The sequence below is a fragment of the Passer domesticus genome, chromosome 29, assembly GCF_036417665.1.
Source record: "Passer domesticus isolate bPasDom1 chromosome 29, bPasDom1.hap1, whole genome shotgun sequence".
NCBI classification, from domain to species: Eukaryota; Metazoa; Chordata; class Aves; order Passeriformes; family Passeridae; genus Passer; species Passer domesticus.
In genome coordinates, this window is record NC_087502.1 from 4161158 (window position 1) to 4187810 (window position 26653).

At 56.0% G+C, this 26653-nt stretch overlaps 2 protein-coding genes and 2 long non-coding RNA genes across 4 annotated transcripts; 3 read left to right on the plus strand and 1 right to left on the minus strand.

Annotated features, from left to right (window-relative positions):
• The first annotated feature begins 2259 nt into the window (after positions 1 to 2259).
• Positions 2260 to 5091, plus strand: LOC135287307 (uncharacterized). The gene is made up of 7 exons (XM_064400655.1): positions 2260 to 3020; positions 3442 to 3506; positions 3601 to 3750; positions 3934 to 4082; positions 4401 to 4548; positions 4782 to 4969; positions 5058 to 5091. The coding sequence occupies exons 1-7, from the start codon at positions 2900 to 2902 to the stop codon at positions 5089 to 5091; spliced, it is 855 nt and encodes a 284-aa protein (XP_064256725.1). The 5' UTR covers positions 2260 to 2899.
• Positions 5092 to 11142: 6051 nt separating this feature from the next.
• Positions 11143 to 12983, minus strand: LOC135287457 (uncharacterized). The gene is made up of 3 exons (XR_010351139.1): positions 12894 to 12983; positions 11685 to 11832; positions 11143 to 11451 (listed from the first exon to the last, which is right to left on the minus strand). It is a non-coding gene; the product is annotated as an uncharacterized LOC135287457 (long non-coding RNA).
• A 3120-nt stretch (positions 12984 to 16103) lies between these two features.
• On the plus strand, positions 16104 to 19429 carry LOC135287458 (uncharacterized). The gene is made up of 2 exons (XR_010351140.1): positions 16104 to 17368; positions 19307 to 19429. It is a non-coding gene; the product is annotated as an uncharacterized LOC135287458 (long non-coding RNA).
• On the plus strand, positions 17362 to 19429 carry LOC135287404 (olfactory receptor 14A16-like). The gene has a single exon (XM_064400764.1). It carries the CDS (start codon positions 17856 to 17858, stop codon positions 18834 to 18836), a length of 981 nt encoding a protein of 326 aa, XP_064256834.1. The 5' UTR covers positions 17362 to 17855; the 3' UTR covers positions 18837 to 19429.
• Positions 19430 to 26653: the final 7224 nt, after the last annotated feature.

The window sequence follows — 26653 nt, forward strand, 5'->3', positions numbered from 1 at the left end:
GAGACAGCCGGTCCTGTCCTGCTGTGTCCCAGAAGTGCCTCGCAGCAATCCTACATCCATGTCAGGATGCTGGCCAAGAGAGGTCCTGGAAGCTGAGGCAGCTGATTCTAAGCTTGTGCAGGTGCCTACAGGTCAAGGCCAACGGTGTTCCCTCAGGATACAGCAGTCCTGAGGGGTCTCCCTCACTCAAAGAAATTGGCAGACAAATGCATTGTCTGCCAAAAGCCCTTTTATTGACCTGGCGGGAGGGCAGGAGTCTGCACCCCACTGAAATGCTTCTCCACCATGGATAAATTTCAGTGTGTTGATGTAGGAATTGTATCAAAAATACCATTCATCTTTATGCTGCTGAGGTGGTTCCATAGGCAGGGGGTTAGAAATACACTGTGTCACATTCCTATACTTGAAGCTAATGTCCAGGTGCTGGCCAGGAGTGGTCTCGATGCCCTAAAGCAGCACAAAGTCTTCCTCATGGCTTCCCTGCACAGGGCTGATTCTGTACTTGTCCTTAGTTCTTCTGGCAGACTATGTCTAAAGCTTTTTGTCAAGTCACTCTTCTGTCAATTAGGCCCCCAGGTTTTTCTTATTCTAACTGGTGCAAGTACTCAGGTCTGTCTGTGCTAAGCACTTGTTCAGTAATGTGAATGGCTTGTGCTTACTTAGGTCAAACCAAGGCCTTGTTTCACTGCCAAAGGTGCCTGAGGCTCCTTGTGGCACCAGTTGCTTTCCTGTGCAATGTTCTACCTCTCCCAAGAGTAAAGAGGGAGCTGGAGAAAGAGCTTGCCAGGCTGCTCTGGATCCTTGACCAGCAGTCCTGGTTAAGTGGAGAAGTCCGAGCTGAGCAAAGGTGCCAATGGAACAGCCGTGCACAGGAAGGCTCGGTGGGAAGGGTGATCCAGGAACCACAGGCCTGGCAGCCTGAGCTGCCACCAGGGAAGGCCTTGGAGCAGACCCTCCTGAGGGCCATCCCAGGGCACGTGCAGGGAACCAGGGCGTCTGCTGGAGGGTGCGAAAGCTCTGCGGAGGGACAGGGACAGCTCGGGGTCCTGGCGAGGTGCTGAGGGCTTCTGTGCGGGAGGTTGGGGGGGTTGGTGTTGGGGGGGGTGTTGGAGAAGGCATTGTCTGGAAGGTGAGAGGTCTTGGCTGGAATCTGAGCCAGGTTGAAGGCAGCATCTGTGGTTCGGCACAGCTTTGGTTACAGAGAGCAGAAAGAATATCTGTGACTTTTCCTGTTCATGGTCCTGATTCTCCTGCAGGGAACCAGAGGGCAGAGCTGTACTTTACTGGCCACTTAGATATCTGTACCAGGGGGAGGATTAGCCCTTTTGCCATCTACTTTTTTGGTTGAGCTACTTTGGGAACACTGAGTGAACTTTCATTTCTTGAGAGTTTTCATTCCTTAAGAGAATGAGGATATTATCATACCTTCATAGAAAGCCATTTGCAAACCAAAGAATGGCCCTTTTTTAGCCTCTGTGTAGTGTTATGTTCTGTAAAGTGACTCTCAGTGGATGACGTTAAAACAAATGAGTCACTGCTTTGAGATGGGAAGCAAAATTCCAAGTCTTCACTTTCTCAGGCCATCCCAAATAATTTGGGAAGTTTGCAACTTTTTGGAACTACTTGAATTCTATAATGGGAAGTAAAACTTTCCTGAACTGAGGATTCTTAAATGCCCCATTATTCTGTGCCTTTGTCGTTAAGGTGTTTTCCTGCAGAAGGAAATGACTTCAATGAGAAAATAATTTCAGCACGGAGTAGGAGATTTTGACAGAGACCAAGTGTTGCCAGCAGTTGCTCCAGGTGCTCCTGCCAGCAGCCCCTGCAGGAAGGAACACAGTCCCCAGTGCATGTGGGCTTTGGCTCCCTGTGGCACAGAAGCCCCCCAGGGCACAGGTCTCTGGGGCAGGAGACGGGCACCAGCGCTGCCAGGGCTGAGGGGTGGCAGGTCTGCTTGGGCAGGGACTCTGCCACAGCTGCTGATGGCAGCGCTGCCCGGGCCCCAGGGCTCAGAGCAGCATTGGTGCCCTGGCCCACACGTTCCTTGTCCATGTCACACCCGCAGGTTTAGGATGGCCACCAGCCAGGACGTGTCCCAAGGAGGCCGTGCCAGCTTCTGTGGAAGGCCCCGTGCCCTTCCCAGGGGGGCTGTGTCAGCAGCCCTGGGGGCTCCTTCTGCTGCCCTGAGCCTGCAGAGCAGGGCAGCATTTGCTGATGGTTTGAGCCGTTCCTAAAGACCCTGTCAGGCTGTCTCAGACACCCGGGGCCAGAGATTCCTCCTAACCTGGGCCACTTTGGGTGGGCTGGGGGTGGCTCCAGGGTAGGGGCAGTGTGTGCAGGGGCCCTTTGTGACACGGTGTACCATGGTCACCACGCCATGGAACGGGTGTCCTAGAGCCCTTTGTGACACGTGGTGACATAGGAGCTGGTGGTGACAGGAACACTCCAGAGTGCTCGGAGCTCGCAACGGGACAAGACGAGACAGAGCAGTGCTGTGAGGAGCCCCACACAGCACACTCGTTCGTGTCTGACCCGGAGCCTTTCCGAAGTGTTATTCCTGCAGCTGACCTCGAGGCCAGACCACAGGACTTGCTGACCCGTGGCCTTCCCGAGGCTTCTCTCCTGCAGGTGCCCTCGAGGGCAGACCGTGGGCCTTGGTGCCCCGGAGGCATCTCCCATCCCTGCCGCCAGTGCCCTCGAGGCCAGACCACCATCCTTGACAGGACTCTCCTGCCCTTGTGGCAGGAGCCCTCCAGAGCAGAGTGCAGGACGTGCTGTCCTGTAGCCCTCCTGAGGCTTCGCTCTTGAAGGTGCCTTCCAGGCACGACTGCAGGACTTGCTGACTCGGAGCTTTTCCGAGGCACCTCTCCTGCAAGCAGCCACAAATCCAGTCAGTGACATGGAGCAGAGACCCCTGAGAGTGCCCAAGCTGGCCTGGGTGGAGGAAGAGGAAGAAGGCCCTGGAGCTGCCTCAGCACAGGAGAAGGAAGAGGTGGTGCCGTTCAAGCCACTGCAGGAGGGTGAGTGGCAGAGCTGGGCTACAGGGTTGGTGCCTGCAGCCAGCTTGGTGTCATAGCATCCCACTGCATCCCATTGCAACTGATCCCATCCCATGGCATGCCACCCCGTTCCATGGCATCCCATGGCATCCCGTCCCATGGCATCCCATGGCATCCCATGGCATCCCATGGCATCCCATCCCATCCCATCCCATCCCATCCCATCCCATCCCATCCCATCCCATCCCATCCCATCCCATCCATCTCCTGGGCCATGCCTATGGACAGGACGGAAGAGGGGCCAGGCAGACACCCCACAGTGGCCGTGCTCCATCCCCTGGGGCATCCCGGGGCTGTCCCTGCCTGGGCAGTGCAGGGCTGGGCTGTGTTCTCCGGCCTCTCCCGCAGCCCCTCAGCTCTGGCTGCGCTCGCTCTTTGCCAGATGCAGCCGTGGAGCGCACACAAGAGCAGCAATCCAGCCGTGGCCTCTTCCACAGAACAGCACAGGTACCTGCAGCCATCCCCACCTGGGCTGGGCCTGCTGTCACCACGCTTGGAGCATTCCGTGGAACATCCCTGGTTTCTTGCCCTTCTCCTACAGCTGGTTTGCAAATTAATCAAGAGAATTCGGGAGGAAGAGACCAGCACCGTGGGCACTGGGCTCAGAGCATACTCGCACATCTTTAAAACCAAGGCCAGTGCTGCCCTGCTGGATATGCTTGTAGAGGAGGGCTTTTGCAATCCAAAGCAAGTAAGCAGCCTGTGGCCAGGGTTTGATCCTCCCAGGAATTGCTTGGCCTCCCAAGCAACACCCACTGGTCACTGGAAGCCTTTGAGGCCATGGCAGTGTGGTGGGAAGGGAAGCACTTCTCTGGGGAAGCTGGGGACATTCCTCCCTCTGGCAGCTTTCTAAGTCTCCCCATGCCTTCTCCAGGTGCCCGCCATGGTCAGGTACATCCACCAGTGGCTCACAGCCAATCAGTTTGCTGAGCACAGGCTGAACAGGACCCTGCTGGATCTCACCGAAGCACAGCCCGCTGACGTACTGGTGACGCTCCTGCGTGTGGCCCCATCCTGTGACAGGTATGGGCCCACCTGCCCAGAGCGCTCAGGGCTCCCCAGCCCATCAGCCTGTACAGCCTGTCCCAGCTGTCTGAGCAACAGAGAGCTCCAGGGCCCTCTGGCTGCTCCCTTTGCCAGCCCTGGCACGTCAGTCCCGAGCCTGCTGCCATGCTCCCTCACGGCCCCTCAGGGGCCTGTCCCCACAGGGCTGGGCTGCTGGGAGCTGCTGGCCAGTGGCAGTGGGCAGGGGCACAGCTGGCAGCCAGCTCAGGTCCCCGCTGCTGCCCAGGCCACAGTGCTGTGTCCCAGACCCCCCGAGACAGAGCTCTAACCCCACAGAGCTGCTCTGACCATGTGGAAGAGCATCATGTGCTCGCCCAGGACTGCGGAGCCTGCGCTGCTGATACTCCTGGATGTGTTGGGGAGCTGGCCCGAGCACAGCATGTGCACCTCCGATGGGGACAAAACGGGTGTCTTGGTCCTGGCTGTGAGTTTCTGCAACTGGCCCTTGCTGGCCCCAAAGCCGCCTCTCCATCCTCCTTCCCCCACTGCATCTCCCTGCCTCAGGCACTGGGCTGAAACCTGGCCTCGGGGCAGCTTCAGGGACACCAGGGCCCTGCTCCCCCTGCGCCTCTTTGGGCCTCTCCCTCCCCTGCTCAGGCCCTGCCACACGCACACCTCGGCACTGAGCGCTGTCTCAGGGGGCTTTGTCCTTTGCAGGCCACTGTGGTGATGTGGAAGATCCTCCAGGTGCCCTGTGTCCCACACACAGTGACGGTGTATTTCCCCCGCCTCTTTGTGCATCTGCTCTTCCAAGTGTTCTTCACCACTCTGGATATGCCAGAGGAGGTCCATACCTTCTGGAAGGGGTGCCAAGAGCAATATGACCTTGCCACCAGCCCCAACAGGTGCTCCATCCCAGTCCTCCTGTCCCTGCCATGTCCCTGGGCAGGAGCCAGTGCTCCCAGCGTGACCGGGGCTTTGCTCTGCACGCAGGTTTGCAGTGCGGACCCTGAAGTCCCTGCTCTGACGAATGCAGCACGAGGACGTGGTGGTGGCGATGGAAGCACCAGCGTGTGGCTGGGACACGCTGCTGTGTGCTGACACCCACCACTGTGCCGTGGCTCTGCTGGCCAGGTGAGACCCCCTTCTCCCTGCTGCCTCTGACATTTGTGCTCCGTGCCCAGGGTGCCCCACACAGTCCCCATGGTCGCGGGCCAGAGGGCCTTGTCACCGAGGGACAGCCAAGCAGACTGGAAAAGGCTGGGAGAGGAGGGTGCCCACAAGGAGCCACCTCCCAAATAGCCCAGGGTCCCTTGCAGGATGCTGGGGAAAGACCAGACTTCTGTGAGTCAGTCCTGGCAGAGCTTTGTCCCCATGGCCCACAGTCTTGGTGACTTTTTCTCCTGCCAGGGAGATGTCCTGTGTCTCCATATCCTTGTGTTCCCGCATCGCTCGCTACCTGCTCCGGCTGCTCAGCACACAGGAGCCACGCTGGGAGCTGCCCGCCCTGGCCTTCCTTGCGGAGGTGAGCCTGATGGCTAGTGCTGCCTCCCAGCTCTCTGCCCTCTCGTAGCCGCAGCTGCCTGGGACGGTGCCCGTGCCTGTGCTGCTGCCTGGGCCCAGCCCTGTGCGGTTCTGGCTCCTGCTGGCCGGCTCCCCTGTCACTGCCTTGTGCCTTTCAGGTCCTCGAGTTCCTGGACTTGAGTGAACGCGGTGCTAAGAGAGTCCTGCAAATCTTGTCAAGGCACCTGCGGAGCGAGTGCAGGGAGAGGCGTCGCCTGGCACTCAGGGCCCTTCTCGAGTTCACTGACGAGCCCTCCATGGTGAGAAGGGGGCAGGGGCTAAGCTGGGCAATGCAGTCCTTTGGGCTTGGCTGGGCTTTGGGTGCTGGGGCAGCTGCTCCCAGCTCTCCTGCCTCCCGCTTCAGCTGCCCAAGTGCTTCAGGATAGGCCTTTGGCCTCTGGGCCCTGCCACAGCAGGATGGCATTTCACCAACTTGTGTTCTGAACAGACCAAAAAAATGTGGAGCCTGACTGAAAGCCTTGTGGAGCTCCTGCAGGACGCAGATGGAGAGATAGTTTGCATGACTGTCATGCTACTCAGCTTTATCATCTTGGACAATGACACGCTGATACCTGGCCCCATCACACTGCAGCTGGTTGAGGCACTCCTGCCACTCTTTGACCACGTAAGGCTCGCTGCCCTCACCCACAGCCACTGGGTGCTGCCCGGACACTTGTGCCCTGTGGATTTGCAGGCCGGCGCCAAGCTGAGCCCCGTGCAGCCAATGCTGAGGTCTTTTTCTCTTCCTTTCATACAGGACAATAACCAGGTGCAGCTGCTCTCCATACTGCTCTTCCGAACATTGGTGACGCTTCCACAGAAAAAGGAAAAAAAGGCCCTGAAGACACCCCTGCGCCAGAGCCTGCTGCCACTCTTCTTCCACTGCCATGATGAGAATCGGCTTGTGGCACAGGTGAGGATTCATGGGCTGCTGCTGTCCCCTGGCAGGGGGCTCGGCCGCCTCCTGCCCTGGCGCCTGCTGGGCTGCAGCCTCCTCCAGGCCTTGGCACAGGGACGCGGGTCCTGCACCCTGGGCTGTGGGGCCATCTCCGCATCTCTGCTGCTCTCCAGGTTTCTCAGGAAACGCTGCTTTGTGTGGCCGAGTTCCTGAAGAGGAGGGATCTTGAAAAACAGCTGAAGAACAAGAAGCTGTGGAAGTTCACCGAGTGCCTGGTAAGGAGGGCCTGGAAGCCCCAGCCTCAGCCTGGAGAAGCCCCCTGAGCGCCGTGCTCAGTGTGCGGCACCGGCAGCTGTGCCCCTGCCCGCTGCTGCACCCCGAGGCCGCGCGGGCTCTTCTCCAGGCTCCTGTGGGCGCGAGCCGGGGGCCGATGGAGCCGCGGCCCGGCGGGGCTGCGGGCCGGGGCAGCACCGCGGCTCCCCGGGCAGCAGCCGGCCCTCTGCCCCCTCCAGAGCCCGGCGCCAGCGGCTGCTGGCCGCGCCTCAGGGCTGTGCGGGCAGGGGAGGCCGGGGCTGGGCGCAGGGAGCGCCAGCCACAGGGGCTGAGCCCGCTCCGAGCCTTCCCTGCTGCTGCTCTCTGCAGCTGGCAGAGGACAGGAGCCGAGCAGCCGAGCACCTGCGCCGGGCCCTGCCGTACCTGCGGAACCCACAGGAGTCCCTGCGAGCGGCGGCCATCAGGTTCACGGGTGAGCCACGAGCCCGGGCTCCCTCCCCGGCCTGCCGCAGCTCGGCCCCAGCCCCACCCGCTGCCCCGGCAGCGCCGTCCGGGCCCGGCGCCCCGGAGCCCCGCCTGGGCTCGGCGCTGCTGCCGGCCTCTGGCAGCCGTGCCCTCGGGCGGCAGCGTGCGGCGTGGCCCGGGCTGAGCCCTGCTGGGCCAGCAGGGCGTGTGGCCACAGCGCCGGCAGCGCCGCTGGCAGGGAGCTGTGCCGCCGGCGCCGTGACAGGCTCTGTGTTCACAGGCATGGCCGGGCGGCATCTGAGGGGGAAGAGGGAAGAGCTCCAGCTCATCTGCAGCGGTGAGTGAGGGCAGCGGGCTAGCAGCGGGGGCTGGCGGGGGCAGCTGCGAGCCCTGCCCTGGCTGCGGAGGGCTCTGCTCCCTGTGCGGACCAGGGCCGGCGTGGGGAGAGCACACAGAGATTTCAGGGCCACCTGGGGCATTCGTGGCCAGCAGCTTCGGGCTGAGCCCCTTGGTCCCTGCTCCCTCCTGGCCATGGCTAGAGCGGGCTGGGATGGCCCTGGCAGGGGGCTCTCCTTGGGTCCCCTCAGCTCTGGGATCTGACCATGCCTCTGTTCCTCTCTCTTTCAGCCCTTGAACACCTGGCAGAGGACATCAGCAGTGCCGTGTCAGACGCGGCACTTCAAACATTGGATGTCCTCCGGGCACTGCAGAGTGAGCGATACTCTGCCTTCCAGAGGCTGCAGGATCAGCTCCGCAGGGCATGGAGGACACGGCCTCGTCTGTCGGGGCTCGGCTGCCTGCGCTGCTGGAGCTCTGCAGAGAGCTGATCGCAGAGGCTCTGTCTGCTGGGGCCACCTCAGCCAGCAGGAATTTTCTGTTTCATTAAGATGGTTCTTTTCTTCTTTTTGTTTTTTCTGTAGCATATAAATATAGATGTGTTGTAATAGACAGACTCCCAGGATCTTTCTTTTGCTGCCCGGGTCTGCAGGGCATGGGGGAAGAGGGAGAAAAGGCTGCTTGGGCTCAGCAAGCTGCCCAGGCATGCAGTGTTGCAGGGAAAGTGGCCAGAAGCCCCTTGGCCTTTGGTGGTTCTGCTGAAGCCTTTTGCTGCCAACAGAGCGGATGGGCAGGGGCCGGGGCTGCTGGACCCCTGTGAGACCGGTGCCTGGAGATGGCCACAAGCCTTGTGCCAGGCAGGAACCGTCATCCGTGTCCTCCTGGCAGTGTGTTGCTGGCTGGATTGCTGAGGGCTCCCAGGTGCCTCTTGATGGGGCTCCTCTGGAGCTCTTGTGGGGCTGCAGTGCTGCTGCTGAGCAGCTTGGCCGGGCTGGGGGAGACCCTGAGGGGACTGAGCCACCAAGGGATGAGGGGCTGGGGAAGCCCTGACAGGACAAGGCAGCGGGAAGGCACGAGGGGGATGGGTGGCTGTAACGTTGGCTCGGGGGTGTGGGTTGGAGACAAAGAGACCACTCACCCCAACGTCCATGTGGCAAACAGCATTTATTCTCCAGCCCTTCTTTAGAAAGGGCCTTTGAAAAACCCAGTCTGGAAAATGTCATTGGTCTGATCTCTATGCCACTTCAGGTTCTGGCCAGTGAAATGCTGCAGCCTTGGGAGAGATGTGAGTGGGTGAGGCCCTGTCAGTCACACCAGGGGCTGGTACAGTCACACAGTACAAGCCAGCCTGTGCTGTGACACACGGCAGCAGAGTGCAAGGCACAGCTCCGGGTGCTCCCCGTGAACCTGAGCTCTGGGAGCACTGTCTGCCCCAAGCTCCAGGGGCTGCAGTGGGAGCCTGGCTGGGCTCTGCCCTGGGGCCATCCTGCAGGGACAGCTGAAACAGGGAGCATTCAGCTGCCACAAACAGCCAAGCCAGGGCAGCAGGGCAGCTGCTCCAGCCCGGATTGCACTGCTGTGTGCTGTGCTCTGGGGCTGGGGCTCCCCGCACAGGGGACTGGACTGGTGTGCCAGAGGAGACAGAGAAGCTTCAGCTTCAGCCTCACTGAGGTGGGTGCATGAGCAGGGAGGAGTGGGGAGGCTCAAGGGGATTCACAGAGCTCATCCTGCTGCAAGGACAAGGAAAAGGGAGTGGGAACTCAGTAGTGAGGAGAGCTGAGGGCTGTAGAGTGGCTCTGAATGACACTAAAATCCCACAGGACCTCTGAGACATTGCTGCTCCTCAGCCAGTGACAGGATGAGTCCCTAAGCCTGGGGCTTGGCCTTCCTCGTGGTGAGGGGTACCAAGGAAGGCAACAGTGTGATGGAGACTGCCATGGGCTGGGAACTCACTGGGGGAAAAGAGGGAGCAGTTGGGAAGTAAAAGGCAGGTGGGGGAGAGAACTGTTCAGAGAAGGGCTGAGCTACAACTTCAGGAAGCTCAGAAATTTCATTTGGGGTCATCCCAGATTGATTTCATTTCTGAAGCTATGAACAAGTTTATTTTTTGGGGGGTTGTTGTTTAGGCTGCCCCTTGTGCGAAGACACAATGGCTTGACTCCATTTTCATCAGAAGGCTGATTTATTATGTTATATATTATATTAAAATACTACATTAAAACTATACTAAAAGAACAGAGAGAAGAAGATCAGAAGGCTACAAAGACAAGAATAGAATTGGAATGAATAACAAATATCCTGTGACTGCTCACAGCCTTGGCACAGGTGGCTGTGGTTGGTCACTGATTGAAAACAATCCACATGGACCAATGAAAGATGCACCTGTGGCCTTCCACAGCAGCAGATAGTTATTGTTTACATTTCTTTCCTGAGGCTCTCAGCTCCTCAGGACAGGAAAAATCCCAGCAGAGGAATTTTCACTAAAATATCATGGCTACAGGGGGTGTCATCTTTTCCCTTGGAGATGTACACTCTGCAAACTTGAGCTGTGTTGCCAAAATGCTCAAGCAAGTCTGTGCTGCAGGTCACACCATTTCATCTTTCACTGATCCTGGCCCGGTGCTGAGCTCCAACAGAGCCCTGGCAGAGCCCAGAGCAGCCTCAGCACCCGCAGAGCCTGGCTGCAAGGAGAGAAACCAGAAACTGCCCGTCAGCTGAGGGCTCCTGTTCCCTTGTTCCAATGCCTGCAGTGCCCAGGCCATGCTGGCTGTGCCCAGAGCTGTGCCCAGAGCTGTGCCCAGAGCTGCCCATCAGTGCTGCCTTGGGGAGCAGAGCAGGAGGGCAGGACACGTGCCCAGCCTGCCGCCAGCCATGGCACATCCAGCCCTCAGCACCTGCCCAGAGCGGGATGCTCCTGTGCTCGCTGCCGTCTCCCAAAAGCTCTGATCCTACCCTGCCAAGCAGACAGGGAACCACCTCACGCCATCCATGGCTGGAAGAAAAGCTGGTCCCAAATGATGTCCTCAGCCTTCTCCAAGGGCACGGCCCTTCCATGCCACAGCTGCTCCCAAGCACTTCCCAATCCAGACTGGACCCCACCTGGAATGCTTCCTCTGGAAAAACAAACAACAAATTATTGAAAAGAGATTAGAGACAAAAAGAGAAAACAAGAAAAAAGGTAAAAAATTGTATCTCTGTCAGGGCCTTGAGGAAGGCCCAACCCCTACATGCTAGGGAAAAACCCAGCCATGGGTGAGGGAAGCCCACACTTTCTCTCTTCCCCCCTGCACTGCCCCCCAAAATAACAGTGATCCCAAAGCAAACAAGGGCAGTGGGGCAGCCCAAGCCCTTCCTTGCCTGCACAGCAAAGCAGCCCCAGCACAGGTTCTGGAGTCCCACCTCTGCTCCCACCATGGGGGTTTGTTTGTGTCTGGCTGGCTGTCCCAGCCCCAGCCCCAGCCCAGGCCACAGTGAGTGCTGGGGGCTGCTGGCAGGGCCAGGAGCCCACTCCCATTTCGTACCCACCCCAGCCCATTCCCCAGCCCTGCCAAAAGCAGCTGGGCAGCCGACTGAAGGATCAGCTGCATCCACCCCAGCCAAGGGGGAACCTTTGGTTCCCAGCCAGGCTGGGCAATGCCCAAATCTGGGAGCATTTCCCCGGGTGTGGACTCATCTGCAAATTCGCTGTGGAGCCTGGCTTTGAAGAAAGTGCCAGAATCAAAGTCCATCATCTTCAGCTTGCCAGTGGCCAGGTGGAGGAAGAGGTTGTCATCCTTGATGTCATCCTCGCTGTCTCCAGCAGCAGCAGCATTCCCACCCAGTGCAGCATCTCCAGGGGCTCCTTCTCCTTCCCTGGGGTGAGACCAGGCTGTCAGGGCTGTGCCCAGGGCCCCAGCTGTCAGGGAACCAGGACAAGCAAAAGCAGCTTGGATGGCAGCCACCAGGGCTGGGCAGAGCAGCTCAGCTCCAGCACAAGGGCTGCGTGATTCCCATCCCATGACCTTGGTGCAGTGACACAGGCAGGACAAAAAAGTCTGGGTTCCTTTGCTTCTGATTTCCAAGGCATGTGTGGAGCTCTAACTTACCAGGGCCCTGGATCAAAGTGTGCCTGTGACTCTCTCCCTTCTTCTAGGGCACATGAATATCCTGTATCCAAGGATCACAGAACAGCTCTTCTAATGAGGGCCTTTCCAAGTCCAGCATGGATAAACACTGCCTGATCAGATCTTGGCACTGTGGGCAGAGAAACCAGAAATCACCCATCAGTTGGAGAAGGCTCCTGTTGGCTTTGCCCCGCTATTCCCATGCCCAGGCCATGCTGGATGTGCTCAGAGCTGGGCCTAAACTTTATCATCAATTCTTTGTTTTGGAGGAGAGCAGGACATGTGCCACCTCCTCAGCAGCTGCCACAGCAGGATGCTCCCGAGCCCACTGCTGTCGCCCAGCAATGTTTTTCCCCCTGTATCCAGAACTGAGGATCCACCTTGAGTGAGCCATTGGGGCAGTGAGAGCCAATGGTCCCAGCTGATATTTTGGCCCCTCCTGAAAGGGTGCTCCCCACAGACCATCTGGTGCAGCACGATGCCCAGGGACCAGATGGTAGCTGGCCCGAATGAAATGCTGCAGGTCCTGAGACCGCTCTGGCCGCTCCCGAACCATCAAGATATTGGGGAGCTCAAGCCACTCCAGCAGCTGGACGACGCCAAGGAATCCAGTGGACACCTTGTCCAGCAGCATGATCTCCAGCGGTGCGCTGGTGCCGTCGGGCTGTGGGAGGAGCACGATGCCGTCAGTGGGGGCCAATGCTGTGCCAGGGCTGGGGAGCCCCTCACCCAGCCCGGGATGCTCTGTACCCTGCACTGGTCCCACGCCCGCTCCCTCTCGAGGCGTTCTGGCAGCTTCCACCCTGCCGGACCTCGGCTCATCCCCACCCGGCACGCGCCACTGGCGCTGCTCACTCATCAGCTGGCCCCAGAGCCGGATGCAGTTCTGTGGCATCTTTTTGATGGCCACCTGCAAGCCAAGGGGAGCAGTGAGCTGAGCTCACTGCCTGCCCTGCCAAGCCCCATTCTTTTCCTCCTCTGCCCCCTCCTCCTCCACCCGCTGCTGGGCCTGCTGCTCACCGGGGCGCTGTCGGAGAGCGACATGGCCACAAAGATGCTGCCAAAGACACCGCGCCCCAGCAGCGAGCCCAGCCGGTACTGCTCCTTCAGGCCCTGCTGCGCCTTCCCTGCGGGCAGGACGCGGCTGTCAGCGCTCGGCCTGGGCCAGCAACAGACCCGACCGCCCCTCACCTGCCCTGGGCCGGGCATCCCCAGGTGTTCGCTCTTTGGAACGGGAAATGGGAGGCTTGGGGCCAGCGGCCGCACTGCCGAGTGGTGGAGCTCGGGCCGGGAAAGCTGCAGCGGAGGAGATGGGAGCGGCTGTGCTGCCTGTGTCGTCCATGGGCCCCGGGAGGAGCCAGGGCTGGGGCAGAGGCTGTGGTCGGGGCCGGGGCTGGGGTCGGGGGCGGAGTCGGGGTTGGGGCCGGGCTTGGGCTCAGGCCAGGCAGAGGCAAAGGCAGGTGACGCTGACCCAGCCCCAGGCACTGATGCCCGCCCACCAGCGCCAATGCCAGTAAGGGCAGAGCCGGGCGGAGTTGAGACTGCGGCGGGACGCCCGGGGCCGGGCATGGGGCAATCCCACCCAGGGCCGGGGGCATGGCCGAGAGAGAGAGACTGGGAGAGGAGGGGACACCGGGAAAGGCAGACCGGGAGAGGGTGCGGGACAGTGGGAGAGGAAGAGGAGAAGCAAGAAGGAGTTGATAGAGTTGCTTCTTTCACTGATTTCACTGGTGCTGCTGCTCCTGCCGCTGCTGCCGCTGCAACTGAAGCACTGTGGCCATTTGTACCCATGTCTGTTTATCCATTGCCTGTTTGCCCCCGCGCCAAGCCCCACGATCCCAGGGGGCAGCCCCTGAACCTGTCCAAACACGGGAACTTTGCCATGTTCAGCCAAGACTCAGAGTCTGGACTCCTGCACAGGGGCACAGGAATCCCCTCGGTTGCTGCTGTGCATTGTCCTTGCTGAGGGTCCAACACTATCAGAGCGCATTCCCTGAATGCAGAATTTGTACCTGACCCAAGCAATGCACTTACCTCTCCAGCACTGCTTTCCAAAAAATACAAGGGAAACCAAACTGTGTGTTGCTCATGGTATTTTAGAGTGTCTAAAACTTGCCAAGTCATGGATCTTAGAAGTGAGATCCATTTGGAATTAATGGGAAGGAGACGTAGTGCAAGTTGGAAAAGGGGAGCATAAAAATAAATAAAACATTTTGAATTGTTTCTTTCCATTCTTATTTCATTTCTTAAAAGCTGTTTCACTTTTCCCAGAATCTTCTCCACAGTCCTGTTTGCTCTTTCCAAGAACCTTTCCTGGAGAATGAGGAGCAGCTTCTGTCATAAGATGTGCCACCAACTGCAGCTCCTCTTGGCTTTCCATAGCATGCATGCAGCAAAACTGTTGCAGGAAATCAGGACAAATATTTAAAAACTTTAAAAAGTTTCTTCTTTCTTTCCCTTGTGGGCTGGCCAGTTGTGTCATTGGTAATGTTTTCATTGTTACTGTTCTACCCTAAGAAAACATGACGGGCTACCAGAATCGTTAGGGAACGCAAGCATGACTGAATGCAGAGAAAGAATCTCCAGAGCCTGCAGCCAGAAATGGAGAGCTGTGTGATAATCATTCCAACATCCCCATGGACATCTTGAAAGTGATCTAGAAGATGAAAATGGGCTGACAGATGGAGTTTGTTTCTGGGTTCAGTTCATATGCTTCTACACCTCATGCATTGCTATAAATCACCAGTACAATCTGTTCATGGAAAGCACCAGAACAAGCTGGACCTCTCAGAAGATGACTGAAAGAATCTGATAAGGAGAAATGCAGGGAATTACTTGGTGAACTTTGCCTGTAAGAATGGTCATTTTCCCTAAGGATTTCCAATCCATTCCCTTCGCTGTTGTCCTTCCTAACAAAGCCATTTTCATCCCAAATTCCCCATGAAATGAGAACCGTGAGCTTGTGGAAGCGCCTGAAAGATGCCCTGTTCCTCTGCAGGGACACTGAGGCTGAACCAGGAGCCTGAGCCCTCTCTGGGGAAGCCTCCTCCGAGCTGGAATTTGTGCCGTGCTGGGAGAGGAGGAGGAGGGGGAGAAGGCTGGGCGCTGTGTGGCAGGAGCAGGAGGTTTGGGCCGCAGGACATTCTGTCTGCGCCGCTGCCCCGCAATTGGCGGCCGTGCCCGGGGCTCTGGGCCTGGCCCCACATGCGCTGAGCTCCCGACACTGCGGGAGCTCCCCGGGCTGGGCTCAGGTTCCCACTGGGACTGGGCAGCAGGCTGGGCTCCAGCTGGGACCAGCAGCAGCTGGAAATACCTCTGGGCATCTCCATTTTCTGCTGCTGCTCAGAAGAAACAATGAAGTGAGTTAAGAAGTTCTGGTTTTGTTTTCTCCTGGTGGATTTTTTCATTTGATTTGACACTCCAGAGGCAATTTCTGTCATGGCCTCTATCAGTTGATTCTATTCCAGCAGCAGCAGCAACAGGGCTGTGTTTGAGCACTGCAAATGTGGCCTGTGTGGCTTTAATCCTCCTTGACTTAGTGCTCAGGTACTTGTGATCATTTCAAGATCTGCTAATCATGATGCCTGCGACAAAAAGCCAGAGTTCCCCATCTCAAAACACTCTGGGGAGCACTGATCAAAAGAGGCAATTGCAGTTTTACAGATAAAAGTCAAGTGGCAAGCAGAAGAGGGACAAGAGCAGCCAGGATCTCCAATTCTCAAGGCAAAGGCAGCAGCAGCAGCCTCCTGCTGTCAGCTCAGGGTGAGTAAAACAGCGCTGAAAACAGCGCTGGAACCCGATCCTTTCCTCCTCTGAGGGCTGGCTCAGGGCAGCACAGGCGGGCCCTGAGGAGTCAGGGCTGTGTGTGGCTGCTGGTTGCTCTACTCCAGGATTCAGCTGGAAAAAGCCCTTGGAAGCAGAGGCAGGAGCAGGCGGGAAGGGGCCGGCGCTGCTGCTGCTCCTGCCCGGGAGCCCCGGCTGGGCCGGGCCGGCGCCCGCTGCGCTGCGGCTGCTGATGCTGCCAGAGCCGGGCGGGACTCGGGGACAGCGACGGACACGGGGGGACAGCAAAGGCCTGGCGGCTGCAGGGATGTTGGTGCTGGGGCCAGCGCCAGCACAGAGCTTCAGCCCGCAATTAACCCTGAGGGAAACGCTGGGGAAAGGCTCCATTTCAGCCTTTCTTTACTGGTCGCTGTGAAGGGACCAAAATCAAAGGAGAACAAGCACGGCCTGACCCCTTCTCCTTTGGGAGGAGCCCCAGGCCTGGGGCTGTGAGGGGCCATGAGGGGCTGTGAGGGGCCATGAAGGGCTGTGAGGGCTGTGAGGGGCCATGAGGGGCTGTGAGGGCTGTGAGGGGCCATGAGGGGCTGTGAGTGCTGTGAGGGGCTGTGAGGGGCTATGAGGGCTGTGAGGAGCTGTGAGGGGCCATGACGCACCATGAGAAGCCGTGAGGGGCTGTGAGGAGCCATGAGAGACTGTGAGGGGCTGTAAGGAGACGTGAGGAGCTATGAGGATCTGTGCAGGGCTATGAGGTCTGTGATGGGCCATGAGTGCTGTGAGGGGCTACGAGGGGCCATGAGGGCTATGAGGGGCTATGAGGAGCTGTGAGGGTCCATGAGGGCCATGAGGAGCCATGAGGGGCTGTGAGGGGCTGTGAGGAGCCATCAGGAGCTGTGAGGAGCTGTGAGTGCTGTGAGGGGTTGTGAGGAGACATGAGAGCTCTGAGGGCTGTGATGGGTCATGAGGGGCCATGAGCTGTGAAGGGTTGTGAGGGGTCATGAGGAGATTTGAGGGGCCATAAGGGGCTCTGAGGGGCCATGAAGGGCTATTAGGGACCTTGAGGGGGAAAAAGGTCCCTGAGAAGCTGTGGGAGGCCAGGCACTTCATGGAACCACGGGTCAGTTATTACACTGCAGAACCAAGGAGACTGCTGTTGAGCGTTATGAAAGCTCATGGAACCAAAAGTCCATTGTGACATTGAGGGACCTCATGGGATCATGGAGAACATTACAATAGTTTGTGACCCTTTGGAACCAAGGGGCCATGTGACAGTGCAGGGCTCCATGGAACTAAGAACTCATGTAACAGTGAGGAGCCCAATGGAATCAAGGCGCCATTCCATATTTCAGGGCCTCATGGAAGCAAGGTGCCCTTGTGACACTGCAGGACCTCATAGAATCCTGGAGACCATTCTGACACTTTGAGGCCGTGTTGAATCAAGGGGCTTTGCAGGGCTTTGTGGAACCAAGGAGCTCTCTGTGACACTGCAGGGCCTCCTGGAAGCAATGAGACCATTCTGGCATTCTAGGTCCCCATGGCACCAAGGGGCCATTGTGACACCAATGGGTCCCCAAGGAAGCAAGGGGCCAGTGTGCCACAGCCAAGCCTTGTGGAACCAAGGGGCCATTGTGATCCTGGGGAGCCCAATAGAACCAAGGGACCATTGTGGCACTCTGCACAGTCCCATGGAACCAAGGAAAACCATTTTGACACTGCAAGGCCTCATGGAAGCAAGGGGCCATTGTGGCACTGCAGAGCCAAGGAGACCATTGTGATATCACTGGGCCTCATGGAAACAAAGATCTCTTGTGATACCACGGGGCCTCGTGGAACCAAAGGGCAATTGTGATGTTGCAGGGCCCCAAGGATCCAAGAACATGGAACAGGTCTGGTTGGCTGGGCCTGACTGGTGCAGCTGAGATGGCATGTTGAGGGTTGCTTCTCATCTGCCCCTAAAACTCTGGAGTTCTGTGCTTTCCTTCCAGTGGGAAAGAACTCTCCCTCTCCTCCAGGGGTTCATGGCTGAAATTGGGATTCTACCTCTATATCTGATTATATCTGAAGACTGTTCCCATAGGAAACCTGCCAGCAAAGACAGCTCTGGATGGCCTTGGCATCTTGGGGGCCACCTCTTACCTGCCTTCAAAACACTGGAGGGATGTGTTTTTCTTTCCATTGTAAAAAGCATCTTTGAAGTCCAGGTGTCTATGGCCACAATTGGGAATCTGCCTCCAAAATTCCTTATATCCAAGGATAGCTCCCAGACAAAATCTGCCAGGACTGTCCAGGTTCCTTTGGCTTCCTGAGGGCCAGCTCTCATCTGCCTGTGAAACACTGGGGCTCTGCCCCTGCAGCCACCACCTGCACACGCCCATGTTCTTCTTCCTGCTCAACCTGGCCCTCAGTGACCTGGGCTCCATGTGCACCACTGTCCCCAAAGCCATGCACAATTCCCTCAGGGACACCAGCACCATCTCCTACAAAGGATGTGCTGTACAGCTCTTTCTGTTTATCTTCTTCATTGGAGCAGAGTATTTCCTCCTGAACATCATGTGCTTTGACCGCTACGTGTCCATCTGCAAACCCCTGCACTACGGGACCCTCCTGGGCAGCAGAGCTTGTGCCCACATGGCAGCAGCTGCCTGGGCCACTGCCTTTCTCACTGCTCTGCTGCACATGGCCAATACATTTTCCCTGCCCCTGTGCCAGGGCAATGCCTTCGGCCAGTTCTTCTGGGAAATCCCACACATCCTCAAGTTCTCCTGCTCCAAATCCTACCTCAGGGAACTTGGGCTTATCATGATTAGTGTCTTTTTAGCCTCTGCATGCTTTGTGTTCATTGTTTTCTCCTACGTGCAGATCTTCAGGGCTGTGCTGAGGATCCCCTCTGAGCAGGGACAGCACAAAGCCTTTTCCACCTGCCTTCCTCACCTGGCCATGCTCTCCCTATTCCTCAGCACTACAGCCTTTGCCTACCTGAACTCCTCCTCCATGTCCTCCCCATCCCTGGATCTGGGGGTGTCAGTTCTGTACTCAGTGGTGCCTCCAGCCCTGAACCCCCTCATCTACAGCCTGAGGAACCAGGAGCTCAAGGCTGCAGTGTTGAGAGTGATGAGTGGAGGTTTCAGAAACACTGAACTGCTGGCCAGTTTCTGCAAATCTCTTGTAATAGAAGTAATTTTTGATACTGCTTGTTGGTTTCATTTTGGAGGCCCTATTTCTTTGTTTTCCTTCTTAATATTTTCCGCAAAGAAATGCCATTGTTTGTGCCATTGCTCATTTTGTTTCTCTCCACCTTCCGTGTGGCCACAGACTGCGTCAATGAGGGGCTGCACTTTCAGTGGTTTTAAATGAAAGAAAGTATTTCCCACCAGAGATGCCCTTTTGTTGCCTTCTCTGGAGCTGCAGCAGCGATGTCTGTGTGCACAGCTGGGGCAGATCAGTGCTGGCACAGCAGCTGTGCCCAGCAGCAGCAGCAGCACTTGGTGTTGCCAGTGCTGTTCTCGTGCCCCTGCCCTCTCGGGATCTCCTCTGGTCAAGGTGAGCCCGAGGTGTGTTAAAAATCTCTTTTTCCAACCCAGCTGTCAAAGAAGGAGTCAGAAGTCTTCAGCTTGCGTTCTTAAGGTTGTTTATTATTTCTTATCTGAAGCATTTTCTGTCTGGCCTGCCGAGGTGTGTTCAGCAGGTCAGTCCGAGGCACGCTACTCTGCCCTGAGGCGGTGCAATCTCTTCATACTAAAAACTACATGTACTTTTTTTGCAGTTATTTTCCATTACCTATCATCTATGTTGGACAGTGACTTTCTACTTTACACCAATCCTAGGGTGCTACCATCACCAAGAAGATGGAGGCTAGGAAGAAGAAGGAAGAAGAACAGGAGAATGCCCAAATCCCTCCATCTTGTCCCCTGGACCCCCATAGTAAAATTCTTCCAAATTCTACCTTTCACCCTGTGACAACTACTGTTATGCTGCTTAAAATTTTATGACTCGTTATTCTTCATATAAATTTGGTAATTTGCTCCATGGGTGGAACTCAAAGCCGCAGGGGTCTTTGGCTGCATGCCAGGACTCCCGAGCATTGTACATCCTGATGTCCCGTGTGTTCCCAAATTTTGGGGAGGGCGTGCTCCCTGCTCACGGGGTGTCCCCCCCAGGAGCTGCAGGCGGCGGCGGCGCAGGTCAAGGCTGCACACCCCGGGGTGATGGTGGAGGCCAGTGGGGGCATCGTTTTGGAGACCCTCCCCCAGTTCTTGGTGCCCCACATCGACGTGGTGTCCATGGGGTGTCTGACCCACAGTGCCCCCGCCCTGGACTTTGCACTGTGGGGGCTGGAACCCTAAAATCCATCCCAGGACCCTGAAAACCCACCCTAGAACCCCCAAAATCCAACCTGGGACTACAAAAACCTACTCCACAACCCCAAAACCCAACCTGAGATGCCCAAATCAATCCCAGGGAGAACGAAACTCACTGTGAAACTCCAAAATCCACCCTGGGAATCCTCAAATCCCAAAGGTCCCCCTGCTGAGGGGATTGTAAAATCTGGCACTGAGTCCTCCTATCTGCCAGAGGCACCAGTGCCTGAGACCTTCCCACATTCTGGGACTCCAAAATCCATCTTGGGACCCACAAAATCCATTTTGGACCTCAAAATCTATCTTGGAACCCCTAAATCAATTCTGGAATCCCAAAAATCCACCGTGGGTCCCTCCAAATCCTACCCTGGGACCCCAAATCTCCCCTCAGACCCCACAAGCCCACCCTGGGGATCCCAAATCTCCATCCTGGGGTCCTCTCACTCACCTCCCCCCTCTAAGGTGGACCCAAAATTCCATCCTGAGGTGTCCCCTTCCCCCTTTTCTCTTTGTACACCCAAATAAACCCCTACCTCACTCCCCCATGTCCCTCCAGTTTTTTCAGGGTGCCACCCTCAAAACCCTCAGGTTTTGCACTCGATGCAAAACCAGCCACTTTAGAACCAACAAAAGGGGGGGGGTGTGACCACTGACCTGTTGAGCCCCTACTCCAAACCAGTGTCAGTTCTGGTGCTCCGTCTGGGATGGGCCTTTTGTAAGGAACTCCCATCTCCTCCCTGAGTATCTGGAATGAAAAATAAAAATCCTTTGCCTTGCTGTGGGAATTTGCACCTGGGGAATGAGCCCATAGTTGGGACAAGAGTTTAAAGGGCTCAGACCCGGTTTAGGCGTCCCAGATCTCAGTTTGAGGGTCCCACACCCAGCTGCAGAATCCCAAACCCCTCTTTGAGGGGCCCAAACTCCAGGTGGGGGAGGGGTCCAGACCCATTTTGGAGAGCTGAGACCCCAGTGTGAGTATCCCAGATCCTGCTGGAGGGCTGCAGACCCCCATTTGGGGGTACCAGTTCTCAGTTTGAGAGTCCCACACCCAGTTTAAAGACTCCAGATTACAGTTTGAGGGTCCCTGACCTCAGTTTGGGAGGCCAGAACTTGAACCCTTAATCTGAGGGACCCAAACCCCAGTTTAGGGGTCCCAGATCCCAGTTTGAGCGTCCCAGACCCACCACCAGCACACCTGGCACCACCACAACACTGGGAATAGAGATCAGGGGAGAAATCCTGCTGTAAATCACAAAATCAGGATCTGATTCCAGGCCTGATCCCGCCCAGCTCCATCACACCTGTGTGTGCCCACCTGCCCGCAGGTACCTTTGGGATTGCTCTAGGTGCAGTTGGTGCTTTCTGAAATAATCCACAATTTTACATCTAAATCTCCCCTGGGGCCTTTCTTTTGGGTGATTTTTGGGATTAAACAGGAACATTGCAGCTCTCTAGGATGTGGGAATTCGTCAGCCTGAATTGCCAGGCCCTTTGAATGAGCAGCATGAGATACTGGAACTGGGAAAATCCCAAAAACCACCTCAAATTTTACACAGGTGAAGGGAAAGATGCATTGATCACGTTGGATTTACCTCTCTGGTCTCACTGTACTGCGCAGCAATGGGAATTACCGCTTCCAGAGTGAATTTCCAGGTGCTGACTTCAAATTCCTTCTGTTCATCTATCAGTTCTGGGATTAAAACATAACAGGGAAAAAAGAGGAAAAGGTCCCAAAGACCAAACTCTTTTCCTCTAGAGAACCTGCCTCAAGCTTTGAATAATCACTCAAACTTACACAATTACTCAAACTTACACAAAATTTTTCAATGACTCCTAAAAATGGAGCAGCTGCAAAATTATTCAAATCCCACTGAAAATGGCTCAGTTGCTTCCAAAATCATTAAAAGGGCTGGTATTGAACCAGTATGGGACCAGTAAGAACCAGTATGGAAACAGGAAGGGATTGGTACTAGACCAGTATAGGACCAGTATGCAGCCAGTAGGGCTAGCATGGGACCAGTATGACACCAGGATGGGACCAGTACTTGACCAGGATTGGACTGATGTAGGACCAGTACAGGGCAGTGTGGGACCAGTAGAGACCAAGCCAAGCAAATACAGGACCTTTATGGGACTGCTGCTGGAACATGATGGGCCAGTGCAGACAAACACAGGCCAGTACAAACCAGTAGGAGCCAGTAGAGAACAGCACAAACCAGTGTGGGACCAGTGCAGGCCAGTACAGCCCAGTGTGAGGGCTAGTGTGAGCGCTGTACAAACACTGTGGAGCAGTATGGCAGCAGCATGGGGCCAGCAGAGCCCTGCATGAGCCAGTGCTGGATTGTACTGGACCAGTACGGGAACCAGTAAGGAGCTGTATAGGCCACTACAGGCAAGCACTGGGCCAGTATGAGAGCACTGTGGGTGACTGCAGGAGCAGAATGTGACCAGTACAGGCCAGTGTGGGACCAGTACTGGACCAGGAGTGGGCCATTGCAGGACCAGTATGGAATCAGGATGAGAGCAGTGAGGACCCATATGGAACCAGGATGGGACCAGTACACACCAGTACGTAACAGACCGGGACCAGTAAGGGAACATTAAAGATCAGCACAGGCCAATAGGAGACCAGTACAGGAGCAGCACGGGACCAGTACAAGCCTTTCAGTCTCACTTCCTGGAAAAATCCTGGAAAAGATTTTCCTGGGAGCTGTTGCAAAGCCCTGGAGGACGAGGCCGGCCCCGGTCGGAGCCAGCGCGTCTCGGATTCCTCCTGGGACATGGTGACCCCCTGGCTGCCCACGGGGTGCAGGTGGAGAATCTGCATTCCAGCAAGGCTTTCCAGACTGTCTCTGCCAGGATCCTTCAGGACAAAGTGTTTATCCAGCCCCAGCTGGATAAACCTGCCATGTGCTGGGTGACAATAGGCACAAGGTTTGGGCACAAAGGGTGACAGTGACTGGGGTGGCATCAGGCTGGCACCGGTCACTAGTGGGGTTCTGCAGGGCTCCATCCTCGGCCCTGTGCTCCCCAACATCTCCATAAATGGCTTGGACACAGGACTGGGAGGGATCCTCTGGAGAAGGGTGCAGGAGATTTTTCTCTAAGAAGGTGAATTATTCAACAGTTTTGAGGAAACTCTCAGCAAGAGCTGCAGCAAGAAGGAAAAACTACATGAATATGCAAAAAGGATAAGATCAACCATAAGAAAGCAGAACAACACCTGCCCCCCACAACCCTTGGAGCTTGGAAATGTACAGAAACACTTTGTGAGAGCTGTCCCTTCGTGATGCACAGGGGAGAGAAATGCCCCACCTCTCTCACCTGACGCTGTTAGCCTGGTTCAGGGCCAATCTGATATTTGCTTCTAGACTTTCTACGACTGTATTTTAATTATGGAATAAATTCTCCTTACTAATCAGAAAAAGCTAATTCATTTAAAACATGCAGGATTCCTGGGACCCTCATCAGGGACCCCAAAATATCTCTTTGTGCCTCTTCAGGTCCAGGCCCAGCTGATGCCAAAGAAGGAAATGTGCCCTCAGCCCAGGGACGCTCAGCATGGGCTCCCCCATCCCCTCGGGGCCCCGCCGCTGGGCACAGCAGCCCCTGCCTGGCTCCTGCCTGCCCACACCGTGGCCATCCACGGCTGCTCCTTGGCATGGAGCTCAGCCAGTGCTGCTGCTGGGTGGGCTTTGCTGCTGCTACCACCAGGACATAGTTGCGACAACTCCATCTCTTCATTTGAACATAAAATGTGGGCCAAGCCCTGCCCTGCCAGGCAAGGGCTGCCCACCTTCAGTCCTGGCTGGGGAACAGGACCAGGGGGCTCGGGGGCAGAGGGTCTCGTTGTGGAGGGGTGGGTTTTGGGACGGCCTCGTGACGCTGCTGCAGCCAGGTGGAGATGGATCTCAGGGCTGGACTTTTCCTTTCTGGGGAGGGAGCTTGTCCTGCCTGGCAGTTGTGTCCAAGGGCTGGGCCAGTCCCCCCAGTCGAGCTCACTGCTCTGTGTTCTGCACACTGGGCCAGGAGATCACATCCAAGGATTTCTGAGCTCCTCAGGCACTGTCAGCCACAGCCCACGATGCTGAGGAGTGAGTGATCTCTGGCTGGAGACGAGTACCCCACTCCCTCCTGTCAGCAGCTTCCCAGCTGGAAGTTTGGCACCTTGGGAGGGCCCTGAATCACACAGCCCTTTTGTTTCATAGGAAAGGGTGAAGCCTTTACTTCACCATTTGCTCTTCATGTGCAATGGAAGGCTCTGCTTCCTCTTGTGGTCCTCAAAGGACACAGTCAGTCAATAACACAGCGGGGGAAACCATCCGAGCTTTTCCATGCTTTGATATGCCAAAGGAAACCTTGAGGAGCACACGGTGGGTCTGTGCTGCCTGACCAAGCCAGAGGCCTTCCATGATGGAGTGGCTGCCTCAGTGCACAAGGGAAGAGCTACAGATGCCACCACTCTGCACTTCTGTAATGCCCTGGCCACATCAGCCCTGCCCAGCATCCTTGTTCAGCGTTTGGTGAGCTATGGATCTGATGAGGCACATTTTGGAGAATGAGGCATTGCCTGCCTGGTCACATCCAGGGGGTTGTGGACAATGGCTCAGAAGCCTGATGGATGTCAGTGACCAGTGCTGTCCCTCAGGGCGACAGCAAAACCATGCCTGGACACTGGGAACTCAATGTCCTGATGGTGCTGCTGGACAACAGAGCTGGAGGTGCCTCCCAAACAGAACTGTTCTCATTCCCCAAGTTTTTCAGCCTTGCTCAATGAATGAGCAGCTTTAAAAAAAAACAAAAAAAACCCTCTTTTTTTATCCTTCTCGTATGAAGTTTTAATTAGAAAGAGATTTTATTTTATACAGTTATATTTAGCAAATACATTAAATAGCAGATGCTTATAAGATACTAAGTACTGGAACTGAAGCCAATTCCTCCCTGACTGACATTCATGTGTGCCTGCTCTCAGGGAGGAATTAGAAGGGCCTGTCCAGAGGGTGGGAGCAGATGTATGTCCTCTTCTCCAGGAGCTGCTTTCCAGCTTTTTAATGGAATCATCTAGGTTTTCATTGGCGTCTGTGGAGAAAGAGAGAAAAGTCAACTAAGGGACCACAAAGAGCTGTTGTAAATTTCTTTCAAGGAGTGTTTTTCAATGCAAATGCAAGAGAGTGAGGGCCAGGAAGAAACTGAAAATTATTTTCTGAAAAAGATTGGTTATTACAGACTGAGCTTCAGAGAGCCAATGCCCAACTGGTCAGTACTTCCCAAAGAGTCCAAATCCCTCATTTCTATCAGCTACTTGTCAGGAGTATATACATGAAATGTAGATATTATATTCCTTAATAAAGAACCCTGGCAGTTGGCTTTAGCTATGAAGTGAAGAGACTGTTTTCAACAGGTTCCAGCTCTGCTGCTTGTTTCAATTAAAAGCAGAGCCAAACTCTTCTGTTGGTCACATCAAACCAACATAAGTTTCAGGAGTCTGTGAAAGACATAAGAGTGTCAACATTATTTCATTTTATAGTACTTACAGTCTTTTAATTCAGCCATGGGTTAATTAGGCCATCACTGACTATATCAAATAACTGGAAAAAGCACTGGAAAAGAAGTTTTTTTACAATTAAGATTTAAAAGCTAATGAATGAACTTCCTAACAAAAACTATCTAGTAAGAATACAGTGATTGAAACATCTCAAAGCTCTTTGATAATGGAGCCCTGAACCCCAGTCATGTGCAGTGCAGCCTCAGCTGTCCCTTTGAGGCCAGAGAACTGCCAAGGCTCAGGGCTGGGATGAGCCTTCGTCCAAAACCTGCTCCAAGACTGACTGGGAATCAATCCCGAGCAGGGCTCACACAAAGAGCAAAGTCTCAAGGCCAAAGCCAAACCTTCATCACGTTGGATTTGTTTTAACACTGATCTGGAGCAAATTTGCTTCTCCTGCAACACCACTGTTACCATGAAACTTTACAGGAGCAACTAAATAAGCACTGTCCTCTTCTGTCCTAAGCTGTGCTGCCCAAATACTGTTGAGAACATGCTCTGCCTCTGCCCCGTGCCCCTGGGGCTACTCTTGGCCAGGCAGCCTCAGTGGGAGCCAGCACTGGCTGCAGCCCCAGCGGGCTCCCAGGACAAGGCCCAGCAATTAAGAGGCCAATGGAAGCACTGGGCAGCAGCAGAACCCTCAGCAGAGATATTTGGACAACCATGGACTGGCCACAACTCCACAGTAGCATGACTCCCAGTCAGGCTACCTATGCAGGAGCAGAGTTATAAGAAAACTGTGGAGAAAAATCAACAACTGACCGTCTGAGCTCGTACAGCTTGCGAATGCCAAGATAGCAGCCTATCAGCACAAGTGGCACAGTGATCACTGTCACCACCGTGCCTAACATGCAGGACCTGCGCACATCCTGGGGGCAGACAATTCTTGGGAGGCGCACTGGATCCGGGGCATATATTCCTGTTTCATTGATAACGTCTGTGGGAGCAATGGGGAACATGAGCCCGTGCTGTGCTGCACTGCTGGGCTGGCAGCAAGGTGGGTACGGGCAGGACGTTGTCTGTTTCCCCCAGAGCTGGGGCCTGCAGGCACCTTGCCGCCCCTGGGCACAGGCTGTGCCACCCAACAAAGCCCAGCAGGCCGGGAGGAGAGCCCGGGGGCAGCGCAGCTGCTTGGGCAGTGGCTGCTGCCAGGGACACGGGCCAAAGCCATCCCTGAGCAGCCACTGCCACCCCTGGCCCTCCCTGCCCCGTGACAGCTCCCCCAGCCCCAGGGGACAGGCTCAGACTCCGTCAGGAGGCATGGGAGC